This window comes from Trachemys scripta, chromosome 4 (assembly GCF_013100865.1).
Source record: "Trachemys scripta elegans isolate TJP31775 chromosome 4, CAS_Tse_1.0, whole genome shotgun sequence".
Lineage (NCBI taxonomy): Eukaryota > Metazoa > Chordata > Testudines > Emydidae > Trachemys > Trachemys scripta.
Window position 1 is genome coordinate 8984702 of NC_048301.1, and position 12219 is coordinate 8996920.

Consider the following 12219-nt stretch of genomic DNA (forward strand, 5'->3'; position numbering starts at 1 on the left):
GTGCATGGCTTCATCACTTGCGTGGCTTCATCACTTGCGTCTGATGAAGTGGGCATTCACCCACGAAAGCTTATGCTCCAATACGTCTGTTAGTCTTAAAGGTGCCACAGGAGCCTCTGTTGCTTTTTACAGATTCAGACTAACACGGCTACCCCTCTGATACTATCAACGCTAAGTCTTCCAGCCATGCCTCCATGGAACTGCCAAATGAAGTTAATACATTTGTCTGGACACCCAAATTTAGTGAGGAATTTCCAGAGGGCAGTGAGGTTGACTGTACTGAATACCTTGGTTTGATCCAAAAACATAATGTACAAAGGTTGGTGCTTTTTGCGACATTTTCCCTGTAACTGCCGAATGATGAAAATCATGTCAACAGTACTCCGCTGAACACAAAAGCCACCCTGTGATGGAGATAGAATGTTGTTGATTTGGGTCACAAGACAGGTCAAGAGAAGCCGTGCAAGACTCTTGCTGGCCACAGAGATCAAAGAGATACCGTGGTAGTTACCACAATTGCTTTCAGAGCCTTTACACTCTGAGATGTTGGCATCTTTCAGTTGCTGCAGAATAACTGCTTGAAGCTAAATATAAGAAAAATTCAAAGAGCTTGTCAATACAAAGATTTTCCTCATGTCTGAAAACCTCCGCTGGAATGGCATCGGGACTAGGGGATTTATTATTTTTCATTACTTGAACACATCGGCTCATGTGGGTGGATCGGCAAGTGCAGCAGATGCCGACAGTTTATAGACATTATTCAGTGCCTCAACAGGAACGATTAAGTAGTTCAATAAAATGTTCAAGCCACTGTTGGTGTATAGCAATATGATCTCTGATGAGAGATTCACCATCGGCACTTGTTAGCAGTGTCAAGGCATATCAGGCAGGGCCATACACAGCTTTGACCACATCATAGAAACCGTTGGAGTCACCTTTATCAGCAAGGGCCTGTAGTAGTTCCTCTGCGTTATGGTTAAACCACATATTTTGCATTTGATGGAGTTTGTATTGGAGTGTACTGCAAGCTGCCCTATATCTGGCCTTTTTCAACCCAGAGAACAGGTCAGCTAAGAGCACAGCATGTGCTCGTCGCTTTACATCTGAAAAATTCAATACATCAGGATCGTTATTGTCAAACCAGTCTTCATGATAGCATCTCATATACCCAACACAATCCGCAATGGTGTTATAGTGTCACCCAGGGATACCCATTCAGCAGATACATCATCACTGATTGTTGGAAGAGATGCAATGGTTTAGAAAAAACAGTCGTTAGCTATGTTGAAAATTGTTCGATGGTTGATAGATCATTCAGCCAGGCAACATTTACGTACTTGACAGGATTTTATGCATTTTCAACCAGATAGAGAGGGAGAGCTTTGATCAAACAAGACGATGGTAAGTCCAACAATAAGCTCTGCGTAATACCCAAGTTATGTGCACATCTCATAGATCCCACTGTCAGACAAACACAGCCAATCAGATGCCAGTGACCTGAGCAAGGGTGCATCCAGGTCGTTTTATATTTGCTGAAGAGTCAGAAGACAGTATTTGTAATAACTAGATGGTGCTCGGTTAGTTTGCAAACTAAGGACAGAAAATAAAGTTCCAAGTTTTTCCCATATATGGTAGCAAACGGACATCATCTAAAATCTAGGCATGTTTACAAACAAAGCAAGAAACTTGACCTCACAGGATCAAGTTGCTAAAAGGTCATCAGCTTATATCTCACGACTGAGAGGATAAATGCACTATGACCTTCATGAACCTGATTAAGGGCTTTTTATATGCTCATGGAAAGCCATGACAGTCAGATAAAATTCAAGGGGAAGATATCTATAAACCAGACTGACAATCAAGCAGCTTGAATGGGTCCTGAGAAGCACATTAACACTCACACCTGTGGAGTAGCCCCTTGAATCTGAATTGGAGGAATAAAGGCTGAGAGGATGTCACAAAGATAACTACAGGGCTTATCACATTGGACTAAAGTGTACACTGCCATTCAAGTCTCTTGACTTCTGACAGGGGCATTCTATTCTGTTGCCCCTGTTTCAAGGCCTTCTGATCCAACTTCAAGCCACACATTTTTGCTTCCCCCGTCTAAATAGCACAGCTCCCTAAAGTAGCACTGTTCTACTCCTCTCACCTGAAAAGAGATGCTCTCTGCTGCAGGACACCTCATTCTGTTGAAATGAGGAGGCTGGCCAACTAAAAAACTCATTTTCAGAATCTTACTGTCTGCTACAGTCATTTGGGACTAAATTTAAGTATTTTGGTACAGGCACATCCAGTATTCTGGCATATTACAAAGTTGAGAAGGCATTCAAGGACAAGCGGACAAATTAAGTAGAAACAAAAAACCTGTAAAGCAGTTCTTTAGCTATTCGGTTCAGCAGACTAAGCAAACACAATATTGCATCAATCTCAGTTATCAGTATAAGTCAGAGCTTCTGGCTTCACAAACCTCTCACTTTTAAACGCACAAAAACAAGTGCATACTCTTGACGCCAGGTAGGCTGTGCAGTGTCAGGAGGCTTCAAAAGGTAAACTTGACATCAAGAGGGCACTACAGAGAAGATACAGTCTAGACAGCGAAAAGATTGGAAAATGGGTTCCTTTTCAGCTTATCCTCTTTAGGTACTCCAAGAACTACCTTTTAAAGATTACGCTATCGGTGTGATATAGTTTGGAAATATTTCCAAATACTTGAGGTTTCAAGTTCCAAAAATAACAGAAGTTTCTCCCATTCAGGTCCATACTCTGAAATATTGATAACACTTAATCTTCATTTGAATAACCTTTTAAAATATGAAAGGATGTTAAAAAAAGAATATTAGATCTGAGGCCTGTCAAGACTTGTGCCAAACCACTACATCTTTGTAAACAGGGTTTTAATACAGTAATTTGCAAGATATTAATAATGCAAAAGTTGGTAAATTTTTTCTTTGTTCAAAATTGCAAGAGCATAGCTATTAAATAATTATTACTGAATATTTAGATATTATGAAAATATCAAGTAATTTCAAGGAAGACTAGGGAATACCTGCACAAGGAATCTCCTTGATATGCAGTCTGTGCATTTTAGTTTATTAATTGGCCTAGTAAAGCACATTATCTTCCTTTTCTCTATAGTCTGCAGTCATTGTTCCTCAGTTCTCACTAAATACAGGCTAGAATGGCCAGAGGGGAGACCTTCAAGAAAAACTTAGCAGCTCCAGAAGCAGAGCTGGTCATCTGTCAGTAGGTGGCACATTTCCTTAAATACTGAACCAATGCCTAATAGTGATAGGGGACACTGTTTCTTTGAAACATAACACAAATGTCTTAAACACTTGTAGTCAAATGGAGATTTCATGAAATGTTCTGTTAGAATAGAGTTGTTAATCATGATATCCTGGCCAAATTTTAATTTGTTCAGTTCCTCTGTAGTTTCAACCGGTTATAGTATTTTTCACTTCCTGTCCTATGCTATTGTGAAATGTTGCTTTATGTTTTTGTTAAATAGCTGCAGCATTCCATCCTAGCAGTGGCTGCATTTCATTAGTGGACCAATTGATCCATATGCAGCTCCTACCAACTGTGGGTAGGTGTTGCAAGGCTTAATACAGAAAAAACATTTAGATATCCCTGAATGAAATGTGCAAATTACTATTTATACTGTATTCAGAGGACATTTTCTGCCAAGAAAATACATATAAATAATGTACAGATTACAATGAGCGTGGAAAGTTGAAGTAGAGTGCAGATCACTGAAATGAGCATTTAACAAGAGAAGATAGGTGACAAAATGCTAAATTTATATTGTGTCAATTAGTCTTTTTAATCTCTGCAAAACCGTTTATTATTAAAGAAACACAAAGCTACTGTTACATGGTTGTGAAACTTAGAAACCCATTGAAATCATCTTCACACAAAGTTACACTACCATAAATGGACACCAAAGAGGAGAGTATTAAGGTAAGTGATGACTGTTCACATATATATAGGAGATACCTGCATATCACAACAAATTTTATCATCGTTTCCCACTATTTTCTACCTAATTTAAAACATTAATATATGTGAATAATATGCTACATGACTTATTCAAACCAGCCAACTATCCAGTTAAAATCAGAAGCAACTTTTGGAGTTCTGCCACTGTATTACAGACAAATGCCAACTAATGTTGGAGGTGGAGGTCTTCTGCCATGTTGTCATAGTATTCAGCACAGCAATCCATCTACATTAGCAGTGTGTGCCAAACCACCCTGTGTAGAAATGTAAATGTCAGAGACAGAAAAGCTCTTTAAGGGTAAGGGTCCCTTCAGGAAATTGTCCTCAAGTCATTCACTCTTCTGGGCATTCCATTCTATTGTTCCCTCCTATAGTGATAGTGATCAGTGTTTCCACCCACAGGGGAGAGGCAGAAGACTGGGTCAACCTGCAGTGACTCTGCCTCTACTCTTGTTCTCTGTCTGCTCCCTCTACCAGCCCCTTTGGTCTCCCTAGGATTGCCCCTACCATTACTCCCTCTAGGTCTTCTTTCTCTGGAGCTTCTCATGAAGTAAAGTCTGTCATAACAGGCTCTCATCTCTGTAATGTATTTAATTTTGATGTATTTATTAAGTGTTAATTAATGCACTATGGGAGTCCCCTTCAGCCATCTGTATTAACTGACCCTCTTTTTTCCATATGTTTTGCCCATAGGGTTTTCTGCAGCCCTAGGGCAGCCAGCAATAACCCCTGTGCCTTTGCAATGGGGTGAGGGAAGGGGACCATGGGTTCCCTATTTATGTGATTTGCAAGAAGTGTTATCATTCCTCAAGGTACCAAATGTCTTTAAATGATATAAGTGCCTTGTAAAATCCCAACGCAAGCTCATTTTCATTTCTCATGTAATAATCTCATATACAGTATACACACATTTTTCATTAATTGCATGAGTTGAATTATTAATTATTACTATTATTAGCTAGGTTACGGTTTTGTTTTTTTTCCAATGTGGCAAAAAGTGTGCTATTTTATGGTTGAATGATTGAATGACATAATACCACCGCCACCCCGCAATGTCCGTCACTAAGTCCGGTAATTTTGTCAAGTGTTCGTCGCACAACATGGTGGTGCCTACCCCTGCCTTGTGCTTCAGGGGGTCACAGGATCCAGGGCGGTCTGGGGACTTAGCGGGGGGCCTGGAGCTGGCAGCAGCGAGTGACCTGGCCCCAGCCCACTCCGCTCCACCTCGCTGGCTCCCAGCATTGCTTGGGGCAGGGGCTTTGGGGAAGAGGTGGAGTGGGGGCGGGGTGGGAAGAAGCGGGGCAGAGCAGGGTTGCTCGCTGCTGTCGGCGCTAGGCAGCCCGCTAACCCCCCAGGCCACCCTGGAGCCCGCGTCCGCCTGAAGCGCGGGGCCCAGGGCAGTTGCCCTGGTCCGTCCTATGGATAGGACAGAACCACTTGGGCACCACCAAAAATTATACAAACCTGCTGCCCATGGTTACACTAGTTCTACTCTGTTCTAAATTATGATGTAGATTTGCTAGGTAGAATAGTTGCTGCATTCCTCCACAGATATGGCTGAACTGATCCCTACTCATTGCTTAATCTACCTCACAGGGGCATAATGAGGTTTAATTAGTTGCTTGTAAAGTACTTTGAGATATCTGGATGAAAAACATTAGAAGTGCGAGCTGCTTGAAGAGAAACTGCTCAATGTTATCGGCAAACAGGAATGCTAATTCCAAGCAGGAAGTGTCCAAATGAATACAATGAAAACAGAAATATATAGCAAGGAGGCTAATTTAAGTTAGAATAAGTGCTCTGAACAAGATATCACAAAACAGCAATATAGCAAAACATTTGCCAAAATACAGTTCTTTCTACAAGGTGCTCTGCTTGATAACATGCATCACAAGCTTACTGAAAATGAGCTAAAAGGATGAGAAGGAAGTAAAACACAAGGATCTTTCCTGTCATTACAGGTAAAGTGCAATGTAATAAGTGAGGAAAGTAACAAATACTTTCCCCATGGATTATATTTTCTAAATGGACAACCAACCTAATTCTCAATTACTGAGGGACAATCTCCACTCATTGATATATTTTGCTTTCCACAACCAAATCTCTGTACAACTTTTCCTGAGTGATGTACCCGAGTATTAGGATTCTAATATCTAAACTGTATTGTTAAATCTATTCACCTAAATTTTGGTTATTGCTGATTATGTAACTATGTATCATATGACTTTTAAAAACTAACTTTATATTTGTGGGTAATCTAAGCCCTATACCCAGATGTAAAGACACTCTTTTCCCAACCTATGTATTGTATATATTTTTTTAACATTAGCTTTAATAAAAATTTTAAATCTGTTAAAAAATTGAGAGCTACACAATTTCTTAAAAAAAAAAACCACTTTAAATATAACAAAAAGAATCAATCAAGAAGCTACGTTCTTGAGTGCCTAATGATATAGCCTGTGGCACAGCTCAACATGAGAATGCATAACAAAGTACAGAAATTTTTCTCCCCAAAATGTTTTTGTTAACAGTGGTTTAAAATAGAAGACATTTCAACACAGACAAGTGACAACTGATTACCTTTCTGACTCTTTTCATGGGACAAAGAAAAGAATCTATACGTTCTAATACTAAAAAGCTAAACCAGACAGAAGCAAACAGCACATAAATGGTGTTGATTAAAAATGGTCAGATACAAAGTTCAGTACTGTTATTGGGATATAGAATATAAACCACATTCTGCATATTACAAGGTTTGGAATTTTTAAAAATTATTTAGATGTTTGTCTTTGTCAGTATGGTAACTTTCTGTAGTACTCATAGAATCATAGAAGATTAGGGTTGGAAGAGACCTCAGGAGGTCATCTAGTCCATCCGCCTGCTCAAAGCAGGATCAACCCTAACTAAATCGTCCCAGCCAGGGCTTTGTCAAGCTGGGCCTTAAAAACTTCCCTAGGTAACCCATTCTAGTGCTTCACCACCCTCCTAGTGAAATAGTTTTTCTTAATATCCAACCTAGACCTCCCATACTGCAACTTGAGACCATTGGTCCTTGTTTGGTCATCTGCCACCACCGAAAACAGCCGAGCTCCATCCTCTTTGGAACCCCCTTCAGGTAGTACTATCATGTTTGTCACTGAAAACCTACATTGCCCCATCACAGACCACAGCGCACTGTGAAAGAACTCATCATATAAATGATTTTGCCATAATACAGGCCTTTTGTAAGTCTAACTAGCAGCTTCTTTTGTAAAACAACTGAATATCTAGTTTGAAGATATTCAAAGCAACTGAACACCTACAAAAATGACACCTACAAAAAATGCATCAAGGTTTCTGCCTTACCACACAGTGCAAGAGCCAGTGCTGAGATGCCACGATCTTATTGCTGGAACCCCTCCTTACCACCCTCCCTTTATTGTTTTGCTACCACACTGTTGCACCATGTCTGCAACTGCATTCCACACTCTAGGACAGAAACCCATTTGTGTTGCACAGGACCTATCAAAATTCTGGGAGCTATTAATATTAACTGAACACAAAGACCACCATATTTAACACGTTTTTTTATAGTTCATAGACATCCCAGGATGAGCCTTCCCTTTTTAGAAGAGGGTGTAAAATGTTGTTTAAATTCCGAAGTGCAGTTTCATTTGCCTTGCTCTAGAGCAAAATACAAAAAATACACTTACTTCATCTCTATAGAGAGGACTTGTATAATACATTATATCCATTGCACTGCTGTTCAACATATCCCTTAAACCACGTACTTTATCAGGAGTAATGGAATCAACGGTGTCTAGAAAAAAAGAGACTCAAGTGTTAGATTCAAAGTCTTACAAGGTATATTGATGAATAAAATGTGGAAAAAATCCAGAATATGGCTACATACTTCTGAAAACACAATTACAAAATTATGATTAATGATACATCTAAAAGGAGTTAAGTACTGAAATTAACACTTCAAGTCAACCTAGGTGTCCACTTTTCCCATATTTGTCCCAAAGAGAAGAACTTTCCAATATAAATCACTATTTTGTTAATACTTCTGCATGCCTAAAAATTGTATTTTCAGTGACTGTACCTCCATCAAGAGCAAGTTTTGATCTCCATTCAACAGGCAGAAACTCAACATGTGTTGCAAGATTGCAAAAGTACTTCTCTTCTATTTTTCTTGCAGTATCTCGCATCCTAAAAGAATTAAAATTGCTATGTTAGCTAAGATTCAAGTTGCATCAAATAAAATTACAATATTTCAGATTAAAAGTTACCTTATGTACACAAATCGAACTTCTCAGTTACTTTTCAATTATTACAGTACATATTAATAAAAATATCATGCTTACTGTTGCTTCTAAATACTATGTGACCTTAAAATGTACTGTACTAAGGTACTTAATTCTCATATAATGGAAAACTTTGTATATTAATTAACCAAGAGATAAAGTCTTTGAAATTGCTATTGAATTATATTAAAGCCGTGACCCAAACCCCATTAAAGTCAAAGGGAGTCTTCCCATTAACTTCAATGGGGTTTGAATCAGGCCTAGTGGTGAAATCCTGGCCTCAACTGAAGTCCATGCTATTGATTTCAATGGGCTCTGGATTTCACCCAAGTGATTCGTCTTGTACATAAAGCAGCTAATTTAGATTTTTAAAATATGACCATGAAAACAATTATCAGTTTGACTACAAGTAGCCCAAAGAGTTAGACTGTCGCTTTAGAAGTGAGATGGCAACCAAGGGAGAGGTCGGAAGGCTTGAAAGGCCTCAAAGCAAGCAACAGGAGCGTTTATTAGTATTCAAACTGGTGGCAATGGCTGCAAATAAACTAACTGTCCTTTAAAGCTTTCTTTTCTTTTTTTAAAGCACATTGGAGCATAGGCATTCATAGGGCTTATTTGAATGTCGTTAATTAAAAAAAATAAAATAAAGTATTTTCAAGTACTGAATAGGTTTCTGACTCCCTGTCATTTTTAGGGCTTTTATAATCATTTTCCTTAAAAAAAAAAAAAGTCTCCCTCCTCTGCTGCTGTGTGACAGACTCTCAAAAAACAAGGGAAGCTGGCTAACCACCTATAAAAAGACGACAGTAAAATATATAAAAATGCTACATAACGCACAAAGTAAACAAACTTAAGTAAAGGAAGTTATGTTTTTCTCTACTCTCTTTCAGTTACAGTAATCTTGGGTGTTCCTGATAACACTAGCAGGTAACAATTTTCAGAAAGAAGTGTGACTTATGTTGACGACGTTCCTTTTTAAAAAAAAAACACTTGTAAAAACACACACAAAAACTGGTTTTAAAAAGGCAGTAGTCCAGAGCTAAGAGGAGCCATTTCCAAAATGACTGTTTATTCCCCAATTACAGGCATTCGAGTTTGTTGTGAAGAGAGGAAATCAGACTTAGTCCAGTGCTCCAACATGCATATTTCTTTTTAAAGCCAACTCCTTTTAGTGCCTTTAGCTGGAGTAGTATCATTATTATAGACTTGCCTTCAGCTAGGCCATTTTAGGAAAAACATCCCATTGGTATTGAAGCTAGTGTAGAGAAGTCTGTCAGTTTCCAGGTTTTTTCCCTCCTTCTTTCTTTTTAAATCATCATATCAATTAACTAAAGGTGAGAAAGCTGGAAGTGGCTGGAATCCTGTCTACACTAGGGTTCCCACACAGGAAATACTGGTTCAGATGAACTGGTGGAAGCTGGTGTGAGATTTTTCTCCTCCTTAGGTTCTCTGTGTACATATATTGTCTACCCTGGACACAAGTGACAAACTCCCATTGTACAGCTCTGCTTTGCAGGCATGCCTACAGATTTATGGGTAAGCTGCACTTGTGGAGTTAGAAGCAACTGCATCTAGTGGAACGAACATGCAGCAGGAAACCAGGTAATCCCAAGTTCTACCCCAGCTCTGGCACTCATTCACTATTCGCTGCCTTATTCAAAGCTCACTGAATTTGATGGAGAGATTCAAGGTGGCTTTGGGCAAGTCACTTCTATGTCTCTGTTTTAGTTTCCCCACTTCTAAAATACAAATCATACTCTCCTCTTTCACTGGGAGGCTGTGAGGAGAAAGTAGGTGATGTTTGTGAGTGCTTTGAAAAATATATTCTCTACCAACATAATATTTGGACATTGTTTTTAAAAACAATTCCCTCCTCAAAAAGTACACATTACATCCCTCAGAAATCAGAAAGCTTTTCATTTCAATAGGCAGTTGAAGCTAACTATTCCATAAACCAGATATAAAACTTTATTTCATTTTGACTGAAAGGATTTTTATTTTTGAGGGAGCGAATGAAAGGAAGGGAAATGGCCCTTTTCACATTCATTTTAAAACGGCTGGGATGACCAAACGGCCCCCATTTTTAAAATCTGGGTTTGGTTGTACTCCTAGCCTCTTGATCCCCAGACCTATGGGATGGTAAGTGATTAAGAGGTACAGCAGCGTGCTCAGCCCACAAGAGAAGGAAATGGAGAAGTCTCCTCAGCAAGAAAGTTCATTCAAAGGATAAAGAAGTGGTACTGACTCGCTCTGAAGGAAGCCCCATTAGTCCTCCTCAGAAGGATGTCTCGGATATGAGTAGGGTTGCCAACTTTCTAATTGCACAAAACTGAACACCCCTACCCTGCCTCTTCTCCAAGGCCCCGTCCTCACTCACTCCATTCCCCCCTACCTCCATCGCTCGCTCTCCCCCACCCTCAGCTCACTTTCACCGGGCAGGGACAGGAGATTGGGGTTTGGGCTCCGGCCAGGGGTATGGACTCTGGGATGGGGCCAGACATAAGGGGTTCTGGGTGCGGGAGGGGGCTCTGGGTTGGGATGTGGTTCAGGCTTCTGGCTAGGGGTGTGGGCTCTGGGGTGGGGCAGGGGGTTGGATTGCGGGAGGGGATGCAGGGTGTGGGCTTTGGGAGGGAGTTCGAGTGTGGGAGGGGGCTCAGGATTGGGGCAGGAGTTTGGGTGTGGGCTTGGGGAGGGAGTTAAGGTGTGGGAGGGGGCTCTGGGCTGGGGCAGAGGTTTGGATGCGGGATGGGGTTCAGGCTCCAGCGGGGATGGGGGGTGGTTAGGGTGCTGGAAGGGTCTCAGGGCTAGGACAGGGGGTTGGGATGTGGGAGGGGGTTCAGGGTGTGGGTGCCAGTTGGGTGGCGCTTACCTCAGGCGGCTCCCAGTAGGCAGCGCAGTAGGGCTAAGGCAGGCTCCCTGTGGAGGAGGGCGGAAACTGCTGGCATCTCCCTCTGGAGGGGCCAGAGCGCTCGTGGTGGGGGCAGTGCGTGGAGCCCCCATGGCTGCCCCTGCACCTACGAGCCGGACAACTGCTACTGGTGGGAAAATATGCCAGTTGCAGTTTTGCCACTACCCCGGCTGCTTCCGGGAGCCACAGGGAGCCCGCCTTAGCCCCGCTGCGCCACCAACTGGACTTTTAGCTGCCCGGTCAGCTGTGCTGATCTGAGCCGCCAGGCTCCCCTTTTGACCGGGCGTTCCAGTCGAAAACCGGACGCCTGGCAACCCTAGATATGAGGCCAAAAGAATAATGTGGTGGGGGTAAATAGAGCAGCAGAAGAAAGAAAATCCTCAGATTTCCTGGGGACATCCTTAAGGGAAGGAGAAAGGAGGAGATACAGAATGACCACACAGAACAATACAAACACCTCAACCACAAACTGACCTAATGCTGGCAAGTAAAGAATCTACTTTGCCATTTCTTACAAGATGGTTCCAGAGAAACTCATTTGAGAGCCTAACTTTACTCCCACAGAATCTCCATTTTAGAGATTATCAAGAAGATAATGCAGGAAATTCGGTAAATATATTTATACCACCACCCTTAGCGAGCCACATGCATAGCAAAACAAAAGAAAATACACTTGACTGAATAAAGTAAGTTCGCCATATAGCACAAGACACGGGAAAAGTTAAAAACTTTAAAATCTAAAGAGAAGTTCTTGGAAATACTAACACTCCTTAGGCAGAGACTAGAGAAGTTCTTGCCTCTTCTGAGAAAGAGAACAGTTTGTGGTATACTACTAACATAAGTTCGGAAATACTAACATCAATATTAAACAGATTGCATCCTATCAGTTCCTAGCTTCAAACAACTGGTAAAAGCACAGAAGCACCAGACATGCAGAATGCACAGAATTCCACACAATAAAGTACAAGAAGTTAGGATAGCAGAGAAACACCTTTGTGAAATAACTGGGTCCTAACAGTAGCC

At 41.0% G+C, this 12219-nt stretch overlaps 1 protein-coding gene across 2 annotated transcripts in view; it reads right to left on the reverse strand.

The window, feature by feature from the left end:
- DDHD1 (DDHD domain containing 1) overlaps positions 1–12219 on the reverse strand; it is a 67828-nt gene that overhangs the window by 32985 nt on the left and 22624 nt on the right. For both annotated transcript variants that reach the window (XM_034768054.1, XM_034768055.1), the window contains exons 3-4: positions 8087–8193; positions 7695–7801 (exon numbers count right to left, since the gene is read on the reverse strand). In XM_034768054.1, coding sequence (XP_034623945.1) covers positions 7695–7801; positions 8087–8192 — 213 coding nt within the window. In that variant the 5' untranslated portion in view covers position 8193. The remainder of the gene's footprint in view (positions 1–7694; positions 7802–8086; positions 8194–12219) is intronic.